This window comes from Zonotrichia leucophrys, chromosome 28, assembly GCF_028769735.1.
Source record: "Zonotrichia leucophrys gambelii isolate GWCS_2022_RI chromosome 28, RI_Zleu_2.0, whole genome shotgun sequence".
Lineage (NCBI taxonomy): Eukaryota > Metazoa > Chordata > Aves > Passeriformes > Passerellidae > Zonotrichia > Zonotrichia leucophrys.
This window is the reverse complement of record NC_088197.1, coordinates 1,384,690-1,410,466: the sequence shown is the minus strand read 5'-3', so window position 1 is coordinate 1,410,466 and position 25,777 is coordinate 1,384,690. Positions and strand designations below refer to the sequence as shown.

The window sequence follows — 25,777 nt, the reverse complement described above, 5'->3', positions numbered from 1 at the left end:
ACCCTTATTGCCAGTGCACTTTTAGTAATGACCAATCCCAAAGTGCCACCATCACCACAGAAGATGGAGGAGAAGAAGAAGAAGAAGAAGGACAGGACACGCCCCAATTCCTCCATCTTACTTCTCTAAACCCCCCTGTACAGAAATCCTAAACCCTGTGTTTCACTCTCTAATTAACCAATCCCTTCACCATTCACCCCGGTGAAACCCTCCTATCCTCATACAGGTGTCGTCTCCTGTGTAGGATCAAAGTCCAGCCACCAGACACTTCTGGAACATTCCAGGACTCCCGAGCCCCCCAAGGGTGCTCTCGGTGACACCTCAGTCCTGAGGTGCTGAGATCCCACATGCCAGTGCTGTGATTTCCTCTTAGGAAAATGCCTCACAGAGCTTGCTGCTGTTGTGCAGCAGGGTGGGTGGGGCTGTCAGTGGTTCTGGGCATGGAGGGGTGGCAGTGAGGGGTCGGTGTGGGTCAGGTCACCCTGTCCTGGCTTTTGCACCCCTGGATTGAGGTGGTGCTGCTGTGGGAGGCAGCGACAGCCCCAGGTGGCCCTGGGGACTCCCTGCCATGCTCAGTGGCTTGAGGACCTTTCAGATTCTTGCTTTGCTGCACCAGACACAAAACTGCCTGTGAGAAGTGATACTCACTTCGAAAAAATTAAAAGATTTAATAAAACCTTATAAAAATACAACAGGAGACTGAATAGAGAAAATATTGCAGCACCTGCAGCAGAGGATTTTTCCCATCATGTGCTCACCCACACAATGGAGGTTTCACCTTTTAACCCTTTAGCCCCTCCCAAAGTTCTGTCCATTGGCTCCTTTGCTGTCCAGTTTGGAATTCACTTCCTTAAATCCTGATTGGAGCTCAGGTGCTGCCACAGTAACAATCCCACCCTCCCAAATGTCCCAAACCCAGAGCCCCCCCTGATAACAGCACAAAAGGGGTAAAACACAACTATAAATCTATAAACTTCTCTTAACAGATATACAGGATATTTGCCTTTTAATTGTGAGAGTCAAATATTGCATTACTCATCTATCACATGCCCAAAGTTGTGTTGCCTTGAATAAATTGAGGAGGTGGGTGCTGCATCCCAGGTTGTTTCTGTCTGAGCTGCATTGTGGGATGTGCCCTGATGAGTTCCCTGATAACAATTCCAGCTTTGGAAGGACCCTCTGGAGCTGCTGTGGCTGAATGAGCCCCCTTGGGCAGGTCCCTGTCTCAGGAGATCAGGACTGGGGACAAGGGATGGAGGGACAGGACACAGGGAATGGCTCCCACTGAAGAAGTGACATTTAGATGGGAAAAAAATCCATTTAGATGGGATATTGGGCAGGAATTGTTCTCTGGCAGAGCTGGGGGTGCTCACCTGGACAGGAGAAGGCTCCAGGGACACCTCAGAGCCCCTTTTGGGGCCTGAAGGGGCTCCAGGAGAGCTGCAGAGGGACTGGGGACAAGGGCTGGAGGGACAGGACACAGGGAATGGCTCCCACTGCCACAGGGCAGGGCTGGGTGGGAGATTGGGAATCAGGAATTGTGGAATCCATCCCTGGAATGGATTTCCCAGAGCAGCTGGGGCTGCCCCTGGATCCCTGGCAGTGCCCAAGGCCAGGCTGGATGGGGTTGGAGCACCCTGGGGCAGTGGGAGGTGTTCAGGAACAAGATGGGCTTTAGGGTCCCTCCCAACCCAAACCATTCCATGATTTCTCTCTGGGCACTGCCTGCCCTCGGTCTGGGATGGCTGAGCTGGGCACAGAGCTCAGGGTGCAGTGCAGAGGTGCTGTCTGGCTGCTCCTGTCCCTCAGTGTGACCCTGGGGCTCAGCCCTTGGGGACAGGTGGCCCCATTGGCCACAACACCTGGGGAAAGCAGCACTGCCCTGCTGGAACCCAGCAGGCTAAAAATACCTTGGAGTGAGAGATGACTGTTGTGACTGTTTTTCAGTCTTGCTAATATCAGACTTTCTTTTCTCATATTAGCATCCTTTTTTCCATTAAAGAAACGACTGTAGAGGTTCATGATGTACTTTGAGGCTGTGGCATTAAATGCCTCCCCTGGAGAACAAATCCAACAGGGATTCTTCTGCCTCTAATGCCTCTCAAACCTTGCTCCTGGTGTTCCTTGACCAACACAAGGTTATCTCTGCATTTAACACTTAATTTTATAATTAGATTTACTTTTCAAAAACACAAAAAAGGATCAAAGCAAATCCTTGGACTAGGTTTGGAATTGAAGTTGAAGAAACATTTTTCTTAGCTCCCCTTTGCTGCCCTCCTAACCCATTTCCTCTGGATGATTATTTGAAATGTACTATTTTAAATCTCAGTGTTAATTATTTCCAAGTGGTTGCATGTTATTGTTAAATTAATTGTTGGAAATTTGCTTTGGGTCCTGGTGAACGAGCTCTGTGCCAAAACCTGCCATTTCTTGTGTGCTCTTTAATTCTGAAGAGTAGCAGAACTCAGGCTGCTGCTAAAACCTCTCTGAAACATTCTGTTCTTGAGGCACCACTGTCTCTTCTGTCAAGTGTTAAATGCAAAGCTCAGAATGATTTTCCAGTGGTGATAATTTTTCTGCAATCACAGAGGTTGTCCCTTTGCTGAGTGCTGGCTCTGTAAACACAGCAAGCTCTTAAGCCAACAAAGCTGTTCCGATGACGTGAAATAAAAATGCCTTTATTTTTTCCTTTCCCAAAGAGTCTCCAAACAGCTTCCACCTTCCCCACCTCCCCATGAATGCACCTTTTGTTGCCAGCTGCAGGTGACCCAGGGCAATGGGTGCCTTCAGCAGCAGCAGCAGGGCTTGGAAATCAAAAAGAGCGGTAAGATCATTGTCCAGCAGCCACCCCTGCCACTAAACCATGTCCCCAGGTGCCACATGCACACCATTTTTGAGCACTTGCAGGGACAGGGACTCCATCAGTGCCCTGGCTGCCTGTGCCAATGTCTGACAACCCTTCCTGTGAAGAAATTTTCCCAATTTCCAACCTAAACTCCCCTGGCCCAGCCTGAGGCCGTTCCCTCCCTCCTGTCCCTGTTCCCTGGGCTGTCCCCTCCTGTCAGGAGCTGTGCAGAGCCACAAGGGCCCCCTGAGCCTCCTTTGCTCCAGGCTGAGCCCCTTCCCAGCTCCCTCAGCCTCTCCTGGAGCTCCAGACCCTTCCCCAGCTCTGTCCCTCCCCTGGACACCCCCAGCCCCTCAATGTCCTTCTTGTGAGTTCACTACAAGAAATGCTCAATGTCTTTTGACCCGTGCTGGTCCTTCTGCAGCTTGGCCAGCAAAGCCTTTTGTTTAGAATTCCTAACAGCTGTAAATTTTAACGTTTCTAATTTTTGCAGCCTTTTTGTCAAGCAGCAGCTGAGTAGCTCTGTTGGACCTGGGAGAAGCAGTTGTCATCCATCCCCTTGTCCAGAGCAGCTGTGGCTGCTGCATCCCTGGGAGTGTCCAGGGTTGGACGGGGCTGGGAGCACCTGGGACAGTGGAAAGTGTCCCTGCCATGGCAGGGCTGGCACTGGGTGAGCTTTAAGGTCCTTTCCTACCCAAACCAGTCTGGGATTCTGTCTCCCACATGCATTCAAGAGCTGGAGTCCTTTTCCAAAACCTGCAGGTTTGCCATGATCATACAGCTCACCTGGCACACATTTGGGCTTTTCTGTATTTAAAGCATCTCAGCTATGTGCTGTGGTAGGCTTGGACCAAAAAAAAAGACTTTTCTCTGGAATGATTCACTGTAAAATAAGTTTTACCTTCACACAGGTGACCTTGTCCTCCCACTCTTCTTTAATGTCAGCTTTGTTTACTGCCCTTGCCTGTTGCCCAAACTAGAAGGACCAGTGAGGAGTCTGGCTCAGGGAAGCTTTGTAATAATCCAGCTCCACCTTGGAACCGAGGCTTTGTGTCCCTCAATCATCCTGACAGTAACCAGGAAAAACCCCATCAGCCTGGTTGTTTTAGGCAGAATCTTGTTCTGTGTTTCTGTATTTTCTGTGCTGCAATGGCTGATTGAAGCACAGCTCAGTTGGGTGTGTTCTAAAGCAGTTCTGGGTTAAATACAATGTTCACTGAGGTTAAATAAAATGTTCACTGAGGTTCTGCATAGAGACCTCTGTGTCTCTATTAATATAATAGATATAATTATTAATGATATATTAATAAGATTAATATCAATAACTTGTTTAATATTAATAACTGGTTTTCTATAATATTGATGGTAACCTCACCTTTTGTTCCTCATGTATCTGAGGTACAATCATTTATTTTAATAGTTTGTACTTTATAAAGTGTTTAGTTCACAATCCTGCCAGAAAGAAAAACATGAAGGAGACTCCAGTGAGTGCCAGATCCCAGGGGCAGGATCCTTCCCTTTCCTGGCTCCTGGGAGTGTAGGAAATCAGCTAAAAAGCTGATTTAAAATGGCAGGTTGAACATCTCTGATTTGGAGATTTGTGTGCTTATGCCTCATCATATATGTATACATATAAAATTGGTATTAAATAAATATATAAATGTAGAACTAAAAATAATCATATAAAATACATAATATATAAATGTAAACACAGTTCTATATAAATATCCCACAACCATACTAAAATATAAATATTCCACAACTATATTAAATATCAATATTTATATTTATATAAATATGTATTTTATATAATACAAATAATAAAATATAAATGTACCAAATATATTATAAATATAATATGCTATATATTATAGTATAGTACAACTATACTATAATATAAATATATTCTATAAAATATATTTATATAAATAGAATTTATATCAATTATATAAATGTACATTATATATTATTTATAGCATTAATGATATATATTTTATATAGATAATATATATTTATTTAGGTAATTATAATTAATATATTTATTTTATAAAATATATATATATAAATAATATATTTATGACATATATTTATATATTATATGCTAAAATATATTTATATATGAAATAATAGATTTTATATTAATATATTTGTTTATATTCATATAAATATGAATCTAAATAAACACATAAATATACACTTCAATTTAAATATAAAATAAATTTTTTATGACATATATTAAAATTTATATATATTAAAATATATTTATATATATATATTGTAATATTTGTACAAAAATATATAAAATGTTATATATATATATTTTTATGTATGTTTTTGTATAAATTAAACCCCTTTCTGCCCTGTTTCTCCTGCATTCTCTGCAGGTTCCTCGTGGCCAGAGGGGCTGGTGCTGATGGGCATCCTGGAGCCGCTTTCCCAGCCTTTCATGGGCAGGCAGCCTAAATGAGCCCAGCTTGGTCTTATCCTGTGCAAGCTGTTCCAGCTCCAGAGCTCAGTCCCCAAGGGCACTGAGTGCCAGAAGCCAGCTCGCTCTCAGACCAAGGCTGCGGGTCAGCCCCTGCAAGCAGGGAATATTCAGCTCTGAGTGATCAGGCAGCTCCTGTGATTTCAGCTTTGCTTGCTAGGTAGCTTTTCCCTTGGCCTAAGGCTCCAGCAGAGGGTAGAGAGAGGAGAAGCAGAAGACGCTGCTGTTCCACGAGTATGGCTTTATTGGAGGGGTCTGTGAAGGGTCTCAGCTCTTCTTCTTCCGAGTTAGCAGGGGTACAGTGTGCTACTTTTATACCCTTGGCCTGGATCCAATCCTGACCAATGGCAAAGGTGTTAGAGTGACCATAAGTGACCAATGGTAGGGTTAACACAATATTGCCTTACATGGCTATAGGGATAAGGTACAAGGCGGATGTCCCTGGAGACAGGAAACTTCTTTGCCGCTGTGTCAGCATTCTGTTCTCCAAGGGGCCCTGGCTAAACCTGAGGGGTTTACTACAGCAGCCTTTGATCAGCAGTGCTGGAGAATCCATCAGGCCTCCCCCACACTTGCACAGAGCTCTTTCCCTGCCCTGCTCCCAGCCTGTGCCATGTCCTCAGGTTATAATGTGTGTTTTCATCATTCCAGGCACAGAAAATGTACCAGGAGCTTTGTGCTAGAGATACAGCCACCATGTCTGTGCTGGGCTTGCCCTCTGCTTTCCCTGATCCTGATATATTTAGAATAGTTTGGTTTTCTGCATGTACAAGGTGGCTTTTGTTTAGTTAGGGTTTGTTGCTTTGTTTTTTGGCAAGTCTCTAGATCCAGACTCTGTTCTCTGTTTGCAGGCCATCTGATATTTAGCCCTGCATGAATTATCAGCCTTTCAGCTGTTCCCTTCAAATATTTGTGCTGCATTTGAGGTCTCAATCCAGATTTAGAGGGTAGAGCTGACTCCTGCTGCTTTCTGCCAGTGTGGAGCTGATGTTTCACCCCATGGTCAGACATGAGCTGCTCCTTCTCACTCCTCAGGCTGATTTTATCCCTAACAATTCTGATAATGTCTCCATAGCCTTGCCTTGATGCTGCTGCTGTTTGCATAGGGGTTTGTTCATGTTTTTGCCTTGTTACCTGCTTTTCTTCAAGGTTTCTAACCAGGAATTGCTCTGTCCCTGGTTGGTCACCTGCTCCCTCCCTGTGTCCCAGAGAGGAGCACACCTTGGCTTTGGAAATGTTCTTTGTGTCATCATTACAGCTCTCTGCAATAGCTGGAGGGGAACTGGCTGTAGAAATAGCACCTTGTTCCTCTTTCCCCACGTTTGTGGCTCTGAGCAGGGCTCAGGCTGGCCTGTGGAGGGTGGTGCCATCACTCTGCCACTGCCCAGAGTCCCTGCTCAATCAGGAGCTAATTGGTTTGGAAAAAAACCTTGCAAACCCAAAGGGATAAAAAGTATTTTCTGAAACTGCTGCCTTGATTTTAACCCAGCCTCTTTCATTCTGCTTCCTCGGGGGCCAGTTCTGCCAACTGCTGGAGAGATCCTTTTCCTGTTGCCAAAGGAAGTTTTGCATTTATGTATCCTCTCTAAAAACCCCCCAAACTACCCCTACCCTCAAAAAAAACCCCAAACCCCTCAGTCTTACGAGAATGGTAGAAACAGCTCTTTTGACCCTGACTGTTATGAGAAATTCTCTCATCCCTCTTAGACCTGAGAGGTTTTTAATTTTCTGTTTTCTTTCTCTTTGCTTTTTGTTTGGTTCTTATGCATATCCATGTTGGAGAGCCAGTTTTGTACTGTCCTTGTAGCAGAGAACAAAAAGCCCCTCTGGAATGTCAGCATCCAGAGATGCTGTGATAAAACAAGGATTGAAAACAGAGTCAAAAAGCAGCTGTTAATGTTCCTGAAGCTTCTGTCATTGTTGGAGTCCTGGAATGGTGTGGGTTGGGAGAGACTTGAAAAATCATCCAGTGCCACCCCCACCATGGGCAGGGGCACCTTCCCCCATCCCAGGCTGCTCCCAGCCCTGCCCAGCCTGGCCTTGGGCACTGCCAGGGATCCAGGGGCAGCCCCAGCTGCTCTGGGAAATCCATTCCAGGGATGGATTCCACAATTCCTGATTCCCAATCTCCCACCCAGCCCTGCCCTGTGGCAGTGGGAGCCATTCCCTGTGTCCTGTCCCTGCAGGCCTTGTCCCCAGTCCCTCTGCAGCTCTCCTGGAGCCCCTTCAGGCCCCAAAAGGGGCTCTGAGGTGTCCCTGGAGCCTTCTCCTGTCCAGGTGAGCAGGCCCAGCACAGAAGCAAAGCAGATTATTTCAGTCCCCAATTCCTGCTTCCAGCCCTGCTTCCCCAAGGACTGAACACACCTGAACCCATTTCTGCTCTCACTGAAATCAAGGGCACTGCTCAAATCCCTTGGCTTCAAGGCACAGGGCTTGGGATCTGCCAGGGGCTCTGAGCTCTCCCTGGAGCCTTCCCTTGTCCAGGTGAGCACCCCCAACTCTGCCAGGGAACAATTCCTGCCCAATATCCCATCTAAATACGATTTTTTTCCCATCTAAATGGATTTTTTTCCCATCTAAATGTCACTTTTTCAGTAGGAAGCCATTCCCTGTGTCCTATCCCTGCAGGCCTTGTCCCCAGTCCCTCTCCTGGAGCCCCTTCAGGCCCCAAAAGGGGCTCTGAGGTGTCCCTGGAGCCTTCTCCTGTCCAGGCTGGATGTGGAAGAGAGGCCATCAAAGGGACTTTTCTGGAAAGGGAAATATTTTGGGTGTTCAATGTTCTTGTCTTGGTGGTTGCTCTGAGTGGTTGAGTTGTGTTGCCTGTTGTAGTTTTTCCTTCCTACCAGCAGCTCTCAGTTTGTCAGTTCAGATCAGAGTGGTTTTCCTGTAGCTGCCATAAGAATCTCTGAGCCTTGAGGCTTTTGGTGGTTTTAGGTGTTGGCATTGGCAAGTGAGAACCTAATCCAGAGTTTCTCACTTCTCTTCTTTCCTTCTTGGTGGCTTCATTGAATTTAGCAGATAGTTCTGTGCACAGTCAGCTCCTAATACAGGGGATTATTCTTTGGTGCCTTGAAGAATATTTAATTTATAGAGCTTTAAGAGCTTTTCCATGAGTCTTAAAAGCACTTTTTTAACAGATCTTTAGTCCTGGGAGTAAGTTTTACAATCTGGTTTAGTCTAGGCCAGAGAACATCACTGGTGGCTTTTGGTATTTATTCTGTGGTGTAAGAATGTGACTTTTGGTTGTGTCATTCAGTGTTGGGGTTTGATCAAAACACACGTTAAAAAGGCCTCATTTTAAATTTTACTTGAATTGCTGGCAGTAAATGATTTTTTCCCCTTTGCAGAGCGAGGCTATGATCCCTACAACCCTGAGCTGCCCAGGCCCTCCCTGGAGGTGGAGGATGGCTTTCTGGCTGACATCACAGATGTCACCCCTGGAATTCTGGAGCTGGAGCTGGTCAACAAGGCCATTGAGGCAGTGAAGAACGAAGTGGAGAGGGAGCAGAAGAAGTACGAGGAGCTGCTGGAAACCACGAAGGAGTTTGGTGCTTCAGAGGGCTCCTCACTCATTTCAAACACACCTGTGTCAGCTGCTGGGCCTCAGAGTGATTCCTTTGCCTCCTTGGAGTACAATCCAGGGAGCTACAACTTCAACAACAACTCAGACTACAACCCCACTCCTCTGGCTGCTGCTGCCCGCTCCAGTAAATACACTTTGGATTCCTCCCGCTCCAAGGGCAGCTCGCTGGAGTACGTCCCCAAGGCTGTGGTGCAGAATAAAAAATACAGCAGCACTGTCACCAACAACAAATATGTGATTGATGACTCCAAGCCTTCCACAGACTTGGAATATGACCCCCTTTCCAATTACTCTGCCAGGCTGTTGGGCAAAGGCACAACCAAGGGGTCCAAAAGGGACAGAGCCTCTGATTATGAGGATTCCTACTCTCCATCAAGGAAGAAGCTCTGTGAAGATCCTGATGATGATGAGGTGTTGGCCAGGTTCTCCTCCTCTGAAGATGAGGCTGAGGTGGAATATAAAACAGCTTCTGGTAGTTCACCCTCCAAAGCTGGTTCAGAGAGTGAGTCAAATGAGTCCTCCAGCAAAGAGCAGAGCACAAAATTGGAAGGCTCTGCTTCCCAGGGGAGCAAAGAAGCAGCACAGCACAAGGAGGACCTTCCAAATTCACAGAAAAACCTTGCCAAGAACTCATCAGACAAGAACTCAAAGGCAGCAAAGTTGTGTTCTGGTAAGAACAACAAGGAAATTGAAAATAAAAACAAAGACTCCAAAGACAAAACAAAAAAGAAGAAAATTGATGTTAGTAAAGCAGCAGGCCTCAGTGAGGCTGGGAAGAAGGAGAAAAATAAAAATGCAGACAAAGACAAAGTGCTCAAGAAAGAAGAAAAATTAAAAACTAAGAATGAAGAGAAAAACTGCAAAGACAAAAGCGTCAAAGTGAAAACAGATGGGAACTTGAAAAAACCTGAAAAACACAAGTCAGAAAAGGTGGATGGGTGTAAGAAAGAAAAATCCAAGTCCAGCAGCAGCAGTTCAGGGAAAAGCAAGAGCGAGGGTGTCACCAAGGGCACAGAGAAAGTGGGGAGCAGCAAGAAGGATCCTCAGAGCAAAACTGCTGATGTGAAAAATGGCAAGGAAAGCTCTGGTCGAAAAAACAAGGAGAAAGGGACCAAGAGCTCCCTGGAGAGAAAGAAGGACAAGGTCACTTGTGCAGGACAAGGAGACCCCAAGAAGGGTCAGAAGCAGCAGAGTTTGAGTCACGTGGACCTGTTTGGGGATGAGAGTGGAGATGAGGATGACAGAGGCCGGCCTTTGTCCTCCTCACTGCTTGATGTGAGCTCAGACTTGGATGGGGCTGACTCTGGCTCAGCCTCTGACAGTGACAGGGACAGGACAAAGAAAGCAAAGCGCTCCAAGCTGTCCAAGTCCTCATCATCCTCCTCTACATCTGATGACATTGATTATTCCATCCTTGAGAAAGATGTGGACTTTGAGTCAGATCCCATGGAGGAGTGTCTCAGGATCTTTAATGAATCTAAAGATGTGAAAACTGAAGACAAGGGAAGGCTGGGCAAGCAGGTAATGCTGGGTTGGGGGTGTTGGTTCTCTCCCCTCCAAAGGTGGAAGGATTCTGGTTTGGTTTAGTGGTGCTGCTTATCTCAAGTAGCTGAAGAGGGAACTCCATGTGTTGGCAGAATCTCTTCCTTGTCATGACTGAGTGCCTGGAAGTGTTTGCTCCTGAATTTACCTGTTGGATTCAAAGCTGCTGTGAAATGGGAGGGTTCAGTCTCCTTTTGTGTGAAGGCTTTCAGCTTTCAGGGTCATCAATTACTTCTGTCTCCATCTGGCCTGAGAACCTTGAGGATGTAGATGGCTGGAGAAAAGGCTGCAGGGAGTCAGTTTTGGGGTTTTCAATGCCAATCTAAGGTTGCCAGCCTGGGCACTGCCTTCTTCTTGCTGCAGAGTTTAAGGAACCTGGGGGAGGTAGAACCTGGACAGGGTGTTGATGCAAGTCCAGTACTTGTCAGACACTTTGGAGACTCCCCAAATTCATCTTTCCTATTCTAAATGCATACTACAGGTAGTTCCTCAGGATCTCTGGATACCTTGTGGGTGGTGCAAGCAAAAAATTGAAGGTAAAATTTCTTCCAGTGGTACCAGAGGCTTCAGACTAAGGAGATAAAACAGACAGTATTTACATAGCAAGAAAATAGTTGAAGGGCACGTAATCTGTAGCAGGAATTACTGATAAGTTAATTCAGAAAATGCTGAACCAGGGGCTGCCACTCACAGCAAACAGTTAATTGTGGCCTGGAGTGACAAAACTCAGCTACATGTGGCTCCTTTGCATCCCTGTGCTGAGGTTTGGTGTCCTGCTCCTTGGGGAAGGAGGCTCACTGCAGCACAGGGATCCTTCTTTGGGACATGGGTGTCTGGGTGGGATTGGTCATGGGGCTTCTTTTTGTTTGTGGAGGATTTCCTGGATGGATCCATTGTGGTTTGACCCTGGCCAAGCAGCAGGCACCCATGGAAGTCACTCACTCACCCTCCCCTGCTACAGCTGCACAGAGGAGAGAAAAAATTCAAACCAAGGGTTCATGAGTTGAGGTAAGGACCAGGAGAGAGCACTCCAAGGGCTCAGCTTAGAGGTACAAAGTGAGTTTATTGTTAACAAAATCAGAATACAATGAGAAGTAAAACAAGCCCTTAAAACAGCTTTTTCCACCTCAGCCCTTCTCTCCTTCCCACAGACAGTGCAGGGAGAGAGGCCATGGGGGTTTGGTCAGTTCATCAGTGAGATTTTCTTCCACTGCTCTGGGAGAGGAATCCTTCCCCTGTGAGACTGTGGGGTTCCTCCCAGGGGAGACAGCTCTCCATGAACTCCAGTGTGGGTCCAGTGTCACAAGCAGCAGCCCCCCCAAAACTGCTGCAATGAGAGCCTCTGGAACAGCCCCAACTGCTGCAATGAGGTCCTTCATGCACACAGCCCCCCAAAACTGCTGCAATGAGAGCCCCTTCCATGGGCACACAGCCCCCCAAAACTGCTGCAATGAGAGTCCCTTCCATGGGCACACAGCCCCCCAAAGCTGCTGCAATGTGAGCCCCTTCCATGGGCACACAGCCCCCCAAAGCTGCTGTGCCATGGGTGCAGTCCTCCAAGGCCGGGCTGCTCCAGCCTGGAAGCAGAGCCCCTCTCTCTCCACCAGGTCTCCCACTGGATCACAGCCCCCTCCAGGCATCCACTGCTCCAGTGTGGGCACCTCACCCATGGGCTGTGGGTGGATCTGTGCATCCCCCATGGATCCCTATGGGGGGAATCTCTGTATCCCCCATGGATCTCTCATCCCTTGATCCAGGCTGAGAGTGGATCTCTGCATCCTCTGTGGATCCCGTGTGAATCCTGCATCCCCATGGTTCTCTGCATCCCTTGTGGATCCCATGGGCTGTGGGTGGATCTCTACATCCCCCATGGATCCCCAAAAGGGTGATCTCTGTATCCCCCATGGATTTCTGCATTCCCTGTGGATCCCCACAGGCTGAGAGTGGATCTCTGCATCCTCCATGGACCCACATGGGCTGTGGGTGGATCTCTGCATCCCCCAGGGATCCCTGTGGGGGGAATCTCTGCATCCCCTGTGGATCTCCATGGCCTGAGAGTGGATTTCTGCATCCTCTGTGGATCCCCATGGGTGGATCTCTGCATCCCCATGGATCCCTATGGGGGGAATCTCTGCATCCCCCATGGATCTCTGCATCCCCATGGATCCCATGGGCTGTGGGTGGATCTCTGCATCCTCTGTGGATCCCCATGGGTGATCTCTGCATCCCCCATGGATTTTCTGCATCCCTGTGGATCCCCAAGGCGGGTGGGTCTCTGCTATCCTCCATGGACCTCATGCATACTCTGCTGCATCTCCATGGATCTCTGCATCCCCATGGATCCCATGGGCTGTGGGTGGATCTCTGCATCCCTGTGGATCCCCAGGGGCTGCAGGGGCACAGCTGCCTCACCATGGTCATCACCACAGCCTGCAGAGGAATCTCAGCTCTGGTGCCTGCAGCACCTCCTGCCCCTCATTCTCCACTGACCTTGGTGTCTCCACATTGTTTCCCTTACATGTTCTCACCTCCTCTTCTTTAGCTGGAATTAAAACTGCATGCCTCACTTTATTTTGATTTTCTTCTTAAATCTGTTATCACAGAGGTGTTCCCATCTCCTCTGACTGGCCCAGCCTTGAGCAGCAGCCTGTCCATCTTCAGAGCCATCAGAGATTGGCTCTGCTGGGCATGGTGGAAGCTTCCAGCAGCTTCTCACAGAAGCCACCTCTGTGCCTCCCCCACTACCAAACACCAGGCTGTGCAAAACCAACACAACCCTGTGTTGTTTGGGCTCAGTAATGTGCCAGGCCTTGGCATGGAGCTCAGGGCAAGGTTCTGCCCCCCGAGGCTGCTGGGCACTGCCCAGGCTGCCCAGGGAATGGTGCCAAGGCTGCCAGAGCTGCAGGAGCTCCCAGGGGTGCTCAGGGTGGGGGTGTTGGGGTGGCTGTGCAGGACAAGGGGTTGGATCAATGATCCCTGAGGGTCCCTCCCAGCTCAGGATGCTCCAGGGTTTGTGATTGCAGGAGCTGCATGTGGCAGGGCAGTGATTTCTGCCTGGCAGAATTACATTGTGAGAGTTTATTAGGGGTGGAAGTGAATTAACAAACCCTGGGGTTCCTGGGGAACCAAGTGATTCAGGGTGCCCTTGTGGTGATGAACACAGGTTTGTCCCAAGTGGTGCCCAAGCTCATCCCTAAATCCAGGCTTGGCTCTCTTGCTGAATTTCAGAGATTGTCAGAGTTTTGCCAGGAGTTGTTTTGAGAAACTGAAAACAAGTTTTGAGAAACAAATCACTTCACAAGTTTCTATCAATTAACAACTGAATTGAATTTCAAGCAGATTTCCAAGTGTTCTCCTTGTCCAGGAGCAGCTCTGAGGTGTCAGCTTGGAGTAGCCTTGGCTGGAGATGTGCTTCTGCCTCCTGTTGATGTCTGGATGTGACCTGCACTGTGTCACCAGAGTCTTCCTGCAGTGACAGCTGTGGCTGAGCCTGCAGGAAATATTTCCCTAAATGTGGGGTGAGGGCACTGTGGTTTGGTGTTGAGCAGGTGTCAGCACTGCCCAGGGCAGAATGAGTCAGTTCCCAACTTCTTAAAAACCAATCCACCCTAACCCCCCTGGACTCTGAAAATGCCATGGGAGGTGAGGAGTGTGAGTGGCTGCCAGGGGAGGGCTGGTCAAGGCTCCTGTGCCAGGTAAGGCTGATCCTGCCCCATGCCAGCTCATGGAGCTGCTGCTGGCCTGGGAATGTCCTGCTGCTGTTCCTTGGTGCCTTCTGGAAGGTTCTTGTCACTGGCCACGTGTTCCCACCTGTCCTCTGCAAGGTTAACCCAAAAGGAGAATTTCCACATCTCCCTCTTGAGAGGCATCTTCGAGTCTGTTCTCCTGTTCTTTTGTTTTCCAGCCATCCAAAGAGGAAGCAAATGAAGAAAAGACAGAAGATAATTTAACTACCTTGTTTCCTGGCCAAAAAAGAAGGATCTCTCATCTTGTCAAACAAGGAAATGTAAGTGCAGATTTAAAAGCTGATTAGAAGCAGATGAGTTTAGGTTGTTCCAAGTGAGGATTTTCTGTCCTGACCCTGGCAAAGGCTGCACTCCCAGGGCCAGGCAGCAGTGTGGGAGCTGTTTGTGCTGGAATCAATCTGTGGCTGTTTTATTTCCTCTCTTTCCAATTGCTCAAAAATCTCCCATGTTTAGGATCTGTTAAAAGTGGCAGCAAAACAAAAAACCTTCCTAAAACCAAGGGTAGGCTGGGAAGAGTGAGTGGATTGTGCTCTTGGTAACCCTTTGGGATAGGTTGGGGTGTTCATTTTTCTCCAGTATAGCTTAATTTAGAGATTTCAATAAAAATTAACTGCACACAAGGTCACTCTGTATCTGCTGGTATTTTTCTGTGCCTTGTGGATCTAAAAGATACTTCAGGAATTTGATCAGATGTTTAAAACCATTACCTTACATCTGCCCTGAATCAGCCAAGATCTCAGCAGTATTTGTTTGGATACTCTTCTTTCCCAATTGTACAAATACAGAGGAGAAAAATTAAAACAAAACAAAAAAAAAAAAAGGCAAAGAAGAAGCAAAAAATTCTGATTTTTTTGTTCCTTTCTCGCTGGGATTTTAATTCATGTTTTCTCTGAGGGTTTAATGTGTTTCCCTCCAGGTGCTGATCTCAGATTAGTTTTATGTTGCAGCAGGATAAGAGTGGAGGCTTGTGCACTAATTTGAGCTGGGTAGTCCAAATTAATTGTTCTGCCTTTCCTCTCTGCCTAGGAAGGATTTTTTTGCCTTTAATAATTTGAAGCCCTGGGGTCAATACAATGGGTTTTATTTAACTACATATCTCCAGCCAGTTCATGTGGTTTGATAAGGGCCCTTTCTTCCAAAGTGAAGAGATAAGAGACTGAAGCAAATGGCTTGGAAATTCATTAACTCAAATATTTATTGCAAAGAGGCACCTTTTAGACATGTACAAACCTTCAAATATATTTTCTTAATGTGACAGCTGATCCCAAAATGCTTTCCAAAGATGGGAGCCCCAGCAGAGCCTTTGCTTGGGCAAACAGAGCTGACCTGGTGTGCTCAGCTCCAGCACCTGAATTCCCTGGAGTTTGTCAGCTCAGAGCTCTGCCCAGGAGGTGCTGGAGCACCTCAGCTGCCACTTTTCACCTCAGAACGTGCCTTGCTGTGTCCCTCCAAGTGGAATATTTGCTCAGTCTTGCTCATGATTTATGGCTCAGGGACTGAGCAGGAGGAGGGGAGGGAGCGAGTTCAGGGTTGGTTGCCAAGGGAAATGGGGGCCAAAGGAATTGCAGGTGAGGCAGAAAATGAGCGGCCTGTGCTGCTTGGAAGTCTGTAATTATAATTTAATGTCTGACTGCACCCAGTTTGGTATCCAGAAGCTGCTGTCAGCATCAGAGGCCGGGAATGCAGGAGGTGCCAGCTTTGCCCCCAGGTGTTTCATGGGCCACCCTCCTCCAAGGAGATTCAAGGCCTGTTCCTCACATTTCAAAGGCTGTGAAGTAGAGGGAGAAGTTTGTACTGCTGCTGCTTCTCTTGCACTTCTGCTGCTAGGAAACTTCTCTCTTTGCTGACATAATTTCTGGCACTTCTCCTGCAAACCTAAATTTGGCCATCAAAGGAAGCTCGTGTGGAACCTGTTTGTGCTGTAACTGAGGTGCCTCCAGAAGTGGGCAGGGACAGAGCCTGTTTGAAATTCAGAAAATCAGTTTATGTAATGCTCTGATGCCATAAATACTTCTCTGTGAGGCTTTTAAGCAGTTCCAGGGCTGCAGAGAGGTGGGAGCTGCTGTGGTGCAGAGGTGGATGCAGGTGTCCTCAGGGAGGGAGCAGTGGAGCTCAGTGTCCTGTGGCAAAGAGGAGTGGAGAATTGGTGTCACCTTTTTATTGCAGTAAAAAGCAAAGTAGGCAGCACAGGGTCTGTGTGTTAGGGCAAGGCTGAGGGTGTTGATAGAGCCCAGGACTGGGCTGGGCACAGCCACTAAAAGCAGCTCATGAATTGAGGAACGTGCCAGTGAGCTGGGAGGCCTTCCCAGAGCATGAATCATTAATGCCATGGTTGTTAAAGGATGACTCTTAATTATTTCATTCTGGAGCACACTTGGGATGTTGTCCTCTCAAAACTAACAGAGGGCTTGAGGAGAAGAGACCTTTCTGGGGGGTGTGGATGGAGCAGGGGAGCTGCTGGCCCTAAATGCTGTTTGTGTGTGCAGGCAGAGACCCCGAGCAAGCCGGTGGTGCGGCCCTACCGTCCCCCCACGGCCCAGGAGGTGTGTTACCAGAGGATCCAGCTGGCTCAGCAGCAGGCAGCACAGCTGGTTGGGGCTGCTCAAAAGACCTCTCTCTGTTTGCCAGGAGAAAAGAGGAGGATTGCTCACGTGCCAAATGCAGCCCTCACCGCAGCGGCCAAGCAAAGTAAGGCAGCGGTGGGATTTGGGGTCGCTGTCCTGTCCTCCCCCTGGTTAAAGGCTCTACCCTGTTTATATTTCTCCTGAGCACGTGTGAAACTGTCAGGGGATGTGTAGGACTGGCCATGACTTGAATCTCTGCTGGTAGTGGCCAGTGGAAGGTCTTTGCCTGAGAAATTCCACCCTGTTGTGAAAAGCAGCAGGTCAGACGTGTCCAGCCTGATGTGTCTCACCCAACCTCCCTCACTTCAGCCTCTCCTTTTTCTATTTCTTCCTTGGATTGTGTTTGCTCTTCATTCCCTCTTCCATTGAAGCCTGGGGGGGCAGAGCAGGAGGGAAGTGCTAATGAGGGCTCATTGCTGAGCCTTGGAAGGACTCAGAGCTGAGTGTGGGGTGTCAGTGCCTCCAGCTGCCAGAGTTACCTCTTTAAACTCTGCTGACTCAGTCACCCCAAACAAACCCAAATGAGACACATTTCCTGGCAGATGATTTCTTCATCCTTGCCTGCAAGGTGGTAAAATTGCCCAATTTGTGTCCTTTTGGAGACCTGGATTTGAGAAAATCACAGCTTGCAGTACTGGCCTTTGATAGTGAGTTCATTCTGGCAGCCTGGAGCCCAGTGGCAGGATTGGTCCCTGAGTGTTTTGTGTTCCCTGCAGGCCTTGGGAGCAGCAAGGCAGCTGTTGGTGGCAGGAGTGTCACACCTTCCAATGACTCTGAAGCCTCCACCCTTCCTCTGAAGCCTTGCACTTTGGCTGGGATGGCTTCCAAGACCACCAGCACCATCGTGCCCAAAAGGGTAGCACATGTTCCCTCCTTACAGGTAAGGGGAGTTTGAATTCTTTCCTGTCATTCCCCAGGGAGGGTGGAATGTTTGATCCTGCTGTTCCAAACTTAGCACTCCTTGAGAGTGGTGTTTTGATTATGTTGATTGAGTGGGTTTGTTTCTTCCTGTGGTTTTCCTAGATAGCATTGTATAAAAAATTAAACACTCAAGTGGTAGGAGCTTAAAAAGGTAGAAATACTTAAATGCTGCTCTGATCTTTGTGAGTATTGATCATTTGTCTCCAATTTGAGCCTTCTCTTGTGCTGACTGGCCTGGGTGTGTTTGGGTCAGGGGCTTGGAACCTCCTGTGCTCACAAGCCAGGGATGGATTCATGGCCTTGCCAGGCTCTGTGGGCCACACTGGTGGTTATGAATAATGTCCCTCTGTGACCTAGAGAGTAAAATGTGAGCACTGAACTTCATGCTGCTGCTGGTGTTTAAAGAAAAGACTGTTTTGTCTTTGTTAGTTGCTTTTTTTTGTTTCTCTTTACCCCCTGGGATCTCTGCCCAGCCTTTGGGTGCCTTGGCTGTGAGTTCCTAAGCAAAGTGAGAGGACACAGGGAGAGAGCATGGCCAGAGAACAGGGTTAGATGGGATATTGGGAAAGAAATCTTGGCTGTGAGGGTGGGCAGGCCCTGGCACAGGGTGCCCAGAGCAGCTGGGGCTGCCCCTGGATCCCTGGCAGTGCCCAAGGCCAGGCTGGGCAGGGCTGGGAGCACCTGGGACAGTGGAAGGTGTCCCTGCCATGGCAGGGGTGGGATGGGATGATTTTTAGAGCCCCTTCCCACCCAAACCATTGTGGGATTCTGTAAAGTTCCCTCCTTTCCGTGAGCATTGGGAATCTGTTATTTGCTAAGACAACTGAGAGCAGAATTCCTCCTGGAGCAGCCTGGGGATGGCATAAGGAGCTGTTTGCTGGAGTGGATGGCAGAACTGGTTAGTGCCAGGACTTGATTAAAAATCCATTTATTGATGATGGTTTGTGTCAAGATCTGTCATAACTTGTTCTGATTATTTCTAGAAGAGTGAAAAGTAATTTTTTTCCTTTCCCACCCAAACTGCCACCATAGTAACAAAGAACTTGAAGCTGATTAAAAATAAGAGAAATAACTGAAAGGATAAAATATTTAGCAGAGTTACAGAGGTGGTTAAGGATATAATATTAGAGGTTGAGAATTTATATATTTGATGAAAAAGACCAAATCCCTTTGAACAGGGTATCAAGGTGAGAGTCTCCTGGGGAAAATGAGCACTTCTTCCATTGAGAGAGGACCAGCTTGGAACAAGCTCACACCTTCCTCAGAGCTGTTTTCATTCCAGATTGCAGCAGATGGCTCGGTTAATGGATATCTCTTGGGTGGGATGGAGGACAACTGACAAAACAATTGGGTGTTTTAGAGATGAATGAACATTTTCCTCTCTGAAAAAGAGGCCAGTGTGCTGTGATGGGGGGATAAACTGGTGTGAAATGGGAAGCTGCAGTGGTGGGTCACAGCTCAGCCCAACATGCAGCTTTTGAAGAACATGCCAGTAAATTGAAGGGGTAAATCCTTTTAGGAACATCATGATTGGCATTAAAATTTGAGGAAAACACCCAATGCAATCAATTTGCAGGAATGCCCCAGGAATGGGGGTGGGATAGGTGGGGCCTCCTGTTCTCTTTTCACAGCCAGAGCACCAAACCTGTGTGTGGTGCCCATAGCTGTGGTGTGTGTTCATGGCTCCAGTGGTGCTCGGTGCCATCCTCACCTTGGCCCTCTCACTGGAAATGTCAGCATGCCCTGCTCTGGAATGCTGTGTGTGACTAATGCCCCTGGAGTCCCTGGCTCCTGGCTGACTTCGAGTGAAATACAGCTGCTTTTGAAGGACTTAGAGCACTGAAGGTGGTGAAGCCTCAATGGTATTTTTAGTACCAAAAGTGCTGCGTGTTAAGTTTGGCTTTGGGCAGATTTTCAAAAAGGAAGTCACCCCATGATTAATAACAGGAAGTGGCAGAGCCTCAGAGCAAGCTCCTGGAGCCTGACCAGCCTCTTTCTCTCTCTGTCTCACCTCCAGAGCACCACTTTACAGAGGCCTGTTATTCCCACAGAGTTTGGTGCTAAAGTCCCAACCAACATTCGCCAGAGGTATCTCAATCTCTTCATTGATGAGTGCCTGAAATTCTGCTCCTCCTCCCAGGAAGCTTTCGACAAGGTCTGTACACATCCCTGCTTCTCAGGAGTAATGTTTGCAGCAGGGAATGGCATCCTCTGCCTTGGCCAGAACCTGTGATGGTGCTCACAGGGGTTCTTGGATGAGGGAAGAGATGAGGATCTGACTCCATGTTTCAGAAGGCTTGATTTATTATTAATATATATAAAAGAATATATATTTTAATATAAAATATAATAATATATTATAAAATATATTATAATTATATATTACATATAAAATATATTATATTCTATATTTATACAATATATATAATATAATACATTATATTTTATATATAATATAAAATATATATAAAATATAAAATATATATAATAAAAATAATATATCTTTTAATATAATATATATGATGTTAAAACTATGCTAATACAATAGAAGAAAGGATTTCATCAGAAGGCTAGCTAAAAATAGAATAGCAAAGAATGAAAACAAAAGCTTCACTATTGGACAGAGAGTCCAAGCCAGCTGGGCTGTGATTTGCCATTAATTACAAACATTTAACATGGCCCAATCACAGATGCACCTGTTGCATTCCACAGCAGCAGATAATCAATGTTTACATTTTGTTCCTGAGGCCTCACAGCTTCTCAGGAGGAAAGGATTTTCCATAAAAGATATCTGTGACAAAATCCTTCTAAAATGGTAGTAAATCCAGAAAACTGAATTGCATTTATGCTTGCAACTTTGGGGTGGGAGCTCGATGATCTTAAGGTCCCTTCCAAGCCAGACCATTCCCTGATTCCCTGAAGATTCCCCTATCCACAGCTGGCATTAAATATCACCACAATGGACAACAGCAAGTGTCATTCCAGTGGGGGCTTCCAGTAGGAAATCCCATCTTTCCCTTCATTCGGAAATCTTGCCTGAGCCCTTTAATAACCCCAGGAGAGGAATGTTCATTGTGGTCCCAGAGCTGCTGCTCTGGTGCAGCCAAAACCACCTCCTGGAACCAGTGCTGAGCCCAGGGAAGTGTTTGGGATAGGTGTGTTTGGTTGGGAATCGGTTCCTTGCTGCTTCTGAAGGCTGTTAAGGAGACTTTAAGGAGTTTTCTAGCAGTAGGGACAGTATGGTAGGATTTCCAGAAGCAGAGTGGAGAGAGTAATACATTTTCTTGGAAAAGCTTGGCTGTTAGTTGGGTGAATGTGGGACATTGTGTGGTGTGTCCCAAAACAAAGCAGACACCACGAGGATTTCTGTTGTGGGATTCCACCTTCCCCAGGAGTCACCATTTGCCAAACCTCTTTTTCTTACCAGTTAAAATCTTGCACTGCACCCAAGTGGGCAAAGCAGCCTTGCCCAGGCAGTTGCAAGAACAAGAATCAAGAATTACTTGATGAAAACATGGCAAGGTTAGATATTCCTGGGAGCAAGAGCAGCTCTGGAATACTTAAGCCAATGTGGCAGCAGACTTTATACTGGGGGAAAGAGAAGGGATGATACTAATTTAAAATATGTTAAAGTTTCAATTTTTTTTTTTTTTGCTAAGTAGGAAACTTTTATTGATCTCTTCAGGAAATTTTCACATGAAAGTACTTTTCCCAGCACTTTGTTTAAAATAAAATTACTTTTTTTTCCCTCTTACTTACCTGAGCAAATATTGGTGCCATATTCTGCTTTATTACTCATCTCCTTGTCAGGTAATTTTTTTTTTTTGGTGATCCTACTGATGCCTTGTGAAGGCTGAGCTAGAACTGAGACCAGACAGAGCTAAAGAATAAAGCAGGGATTTGTTAAAAGGCCTCAGTGGATCCACCTTGGGCAGCACAAGAGCCCAGCCAGGGCTGCACCCCAGGTGAATCAAAATGGTCACAAAATGAACACCTGGTCACAGGGTCTCAATTTTTTAAGTTCTGCTCCATTTGCATATTGGAGTTAATTGTCCAATTCCAGCTCCAGCCCATGCAGTCCCACCCTGCTTGTTTTTCTCTCTCCAGCCCACGGTGTTTGTGCTCTTGGGCTGAGATTTGGATCATTTGTCCTTGGTCCCCAGCTGGAGCAGGAATTGTTTTGTCTCCCTGCTCTGTGCACAGAGCTCACCATCCCATAATATGAACCCAGACCCACCCACTAAAGAAGCACAGAATGTGAAAAATAGAAAAGCTCAAACCTGAGGTATCACTACTTGGAGTCTGTATTTAAGAGCCAAACATTTCTTTTCTCCAGAAGCCATGGAAATGTGGCTGCCCCATCCCTGTTCAAGGCTAGGTCAGATGGGGCTTGGAACAACCTGGGGTAGTGGAAGGTGGAAAAAAGTGATTTTTGAGGTTCTTCCCTGTCAGAACCCCGGACCTTGATCTCTGGTGGACTCGAGACACTGGCAGGGGGCTCAGAGACCTTGGCACAGAGTCACAAACACCTGTGCCTTTGATTTTAGCCCATGGAAACAATTCCCAACTTTGTGTGAAGAGTTACAAGCCACAAGGGTTTGAATAGAATGATAGTGAATTTACCACAGGGTGAAAAAGTAGAATTTTGGGGATTTAGAATGGGGGTTCAAGAGGCAAGATGGAGGAATCTGGGTGTGTTCTGTCTTTCTCCTTCTTCTTCTTGTCCTCCATCTTCTGCTGTGATGGTGGCACTTTTGGGTTGGTTTAGAGTAGAGCCAGACTGTCTAACATAGGTGATAGGTATTGGAAAATTATTGTAAATAAAGTACACAAAGTTTTTAGTATAAAAAGATAACACTGCCCTGAGGGCGGTGAGTGTGCCCCAACCTGACCTGCCAGACAGACCTCAGCAGGTCAGACAGACAATGTGTTAGATAAGAACAAATAAACTGTTGCAGACATCTTTTTCACTAAAAATCCTTTCTTTAAGATTTTCCCTTCTGGGAAGCTGATGCCCCAGAACAAGAATGTAAACAATGGTTATCTGCTGCTGTGGAATGCAGCAGGTGGATTTTTGATTGGGCCATCTTGGATGTTTATAATTAATGGCCAGTCAAGGACCGAGCTATCTCGGCAGAGTCTGAGAGAGCTGGCTTTGTTATCATTCTATTCTATTCTATTCTATTCTATTCTATTCTATTCTATTCTATTCTATTCTATTCTATTCTATTCTATTCTATTCTATTCTATTCTATTCTATTCTATTCTACTCTACTCTACTCTACTCCATTCCATTCCATTCCATTCCATTCCATTCCATTCCATTCTTAGCTTAGTTTAGCTTAGCTAGCTTCTGAGGAAACCCTTCCTTTCTATTTCTCTTTAGTATACTTATAATGTAATATATATGTATATATAATAAAATAATAAATCAAGCCTTCTGAACATGGAGTCCACATTCTCATCTCTTCCCTCATCCAAGAGCCCCTGTGACCACGGTCACAATAAACAACCTTGAGAACCAGAGCCAAGGAATTCTGCTGCCTTCTTCTATCCCGGGGCTGGGAAAAAGAGACTTTCTAACGCCTTGGGGTCATCTGGACACCAGAGACCTCATCACCTCCCATCCCAAACCATTCTGGGGTTCTGTGAGCAGTGAAGGGAGTGTGTGGTGATGATTTGTGCTGTTCCCAGGCCCTGGCAGAGGAGAAGGTGGCCTACGAGCGCAGCACCAGCCGCAACATCTACCTGAACGTGGCTGTGAACACCCTGAAGAAGCTCCGCAGCCTCGTGCCCAACTCCCCAGCCAGCACCAACAGTAGGTACCAACCCTGCAGCTGGAGCCCTGCTGGGATTACAAACCACACAGAGAAACTTGTTTCAAAAGGCCAGAACCCATTTCTCAGCAGCATTATGCTGAAAGGCAAACAGCTCCAGTTTAAGCTTTTTATAGCCTGGCAAGCCTTAATGGGCCTTCAAGAGGCAGGTCCTGCAATGCTTTGTTGGCTTTCTCAGCCTAAATGGAGATAATGCCACATGGGTGGGTTTTTTTTAGCACAAGTTCTTTCAAATGAAAAGCCTTGCTAATGGAGTAACTTTCACATGATGCCTTCAAAGTGATAGACTCGTCCATCACCACAGAAATCTGTTACACACATTAAGCTTCAAGAGAGAAACGAAGAGGGTTAAGACATTTCATTATTGGCTCTCGAGAGGGTACATTAAACAATCAATTTGTGCTGTTCTTGTGAATTTTTTTTTCCTTTGGTCTCTTCCCTTTTCTCCCCTCTGTCTTCATTACGTTCCTGGCCATTAGGCAGAGCAGCTGAACTTGGAGGCTGGCCTTTAGGAGAGGGCTGCCAGTTAATGATTAGTAAAAAGCCCCTCTCTGCCATTGTCTGATGTGTTGAGCATATTCTAGAGCTCTGAAGCTCCTTTCTGAAAGAAGCTGAAGGATCCTGTGTGGGAGGTTGGTCTGCAGGGCCCCAGAATCAAAGCTGCTTCCTGAGGGTGGGTGATGCCCTCACACAGCCCATGAAGGGGTCAGGTTGTTTCTGTGCTGGCTCCTCTGTTCTGCTCAGTCAGAGGGCTTGCTGTGCAGAGTGAGCAGGGAGAGCTACAAGTTTCTAGCAGACCTGGAAAAGTGTCTTTGCTGCCCTTAAAATTGCTGTGGGCTGACAGTGTGAACAGAATAATCTCTGTGGTGCTGGGATGGAAATGCTGGGCCAGCCTGTGGCACAGAGAACCCATTTCTGGAGCAAAACAGGAGTTAAAGAGAATAAACAGAACTGTCCTTTTGCCCATGTGTAGTGTCCCAAACTGGGACTGAAGTCACCTGATCTGTGTCCCCCTGTGCTGTTCCCTCTCCTTGCAGAGACAAGCAACAAGAAGGTGGTGTCCCACGAGGCTGTGCTGGGAGGGAAGCTTGCTGCCAAGACCAGCTTCACCCTGAACCGCTCAGGGAGCCTGAGAGCCGAGGATCTGACAGGTCAGAGCTGCTCCTGCTGAGGGGGGCTGAGCTGTGACACTGACTGGGGGGGCAGGATCAGGATCAGGATGCTGCATTCACCTCAGGTTGTGGGGGCACTTTGGGCACCACACTGCCAGAAGGATCCAAAGCTGTTGGAGAGTGTCCAAAGGAGGGACTTGGAGCTGGGGAAGGGCTGACGAAAAAAGAAATTCAGCAGCAAATCCCAAAGCCAAACAGGACCCAGATGTCCTGGAAATCAGCAGACAGCCAGAGAACCAGACCAAGGTGCCCAAGCTGAGCTCTTGTAAGGCAGGAGCATCCCTTGGGATGTGCACAGCAACTGTTCCAGGCATCACAGCAGATCTGGCTCATCTCAGAGCACTGCAGAAAGGGCCTGGGGGTCCTGGTCAGTGCAAGTTGGATCTGAGTCCCTGCTGGGTCCTGGCAGCCCCAAGGGCCACCCTGTGCTGGGGGCACCAGGCCCAGGGAGGGATTGTCCCACTCTGCTCTGCCCTGGGGCAGCCTCAGCTCCAGTGCTGGGGGCACTTTGGGCACCACGGGATCAGAAGGACCCAGAGCTGTTGGAGAGTGCCCAGAGGAGGGACACGGAGCTGGGGAAGGGCTGAGGAGCAGCTGAGGGCACTTGGCTGGTTCAGCTGCAGCCCAGGAGACTGAGGGGAGGCTCCTCGGGGGCTGCAGCTCCTCCCCAGGGCAGGCACAGGGGCAGGGGCTGAGCTCTGCTCTGGCACAGGGACAGGAGCCCAGCAAGGGCTGCAGCTGTGCCAGGCCTTGGCATGGAGCTCAGGGCAAGGTTCTGCCCCCCGAGGCTGCTGGGCACTGCCCAGGCTGCCCAGGGAATGGTGCCAAGGCTGCCAGAGCTGCAGGAGCTCCCAGGGCTGCTCAGGGTGGGGCTGTTGGGGTGGCTGGGCAGGGACAGGGCTGGATCAATGATCCCTGAGGGTCCCTTCCCACTGAGGACATTCCAGGTTCCATGGGCTGTCCGGTCTCTGAGCCTGTGTGGAGCTGGCTGTGCTGGCAGTGCAGGCAGTGGGGTCGTGTCT

At 47.5% G+C, this 25,777-nt stretch overlaps 1 protein-coding gene across 1 annotated transcript in view; it reads left to right on the top strand.

Annotated features, from left to right (window-relative positions):
- Nucleotides 1-25,777, top strand: part of REXO1 (RNA exonuclease 1 homolog) — a 54,646-nt gene that overhangs the window by 12,209 nt on the left and 16,660 nt on the right. The window contains exons 2-8 of the mRNA XM_064734095.1: nt 8,678-10,434; nt 14,360-14,461; nt 16,688-16,889; nt 17,542-17,705; nt 19,764-19,901; nt 23,441-23,564; nt 24,621-24,734. Of these exons, the coding sequence (XP_064590165.1) occupies nt 8,678-10,434; nt 14,360-14,461; nt 16,688-16,889; nt 17,542-17,705; nt 19,764-19,901; nt 23,441-23,564; nt 24,621-24,734 (2,601 nt within the window). The remainder of the gene's footprint in view (nt 1-8,677; nt 10,435-14,359; nt 14,462-16,687; nt 16,890-17,541; nt 17,706-19,763; nt 19,902-23,440; nt 23,565-24,620; nt 24,735-25,777) is intronic.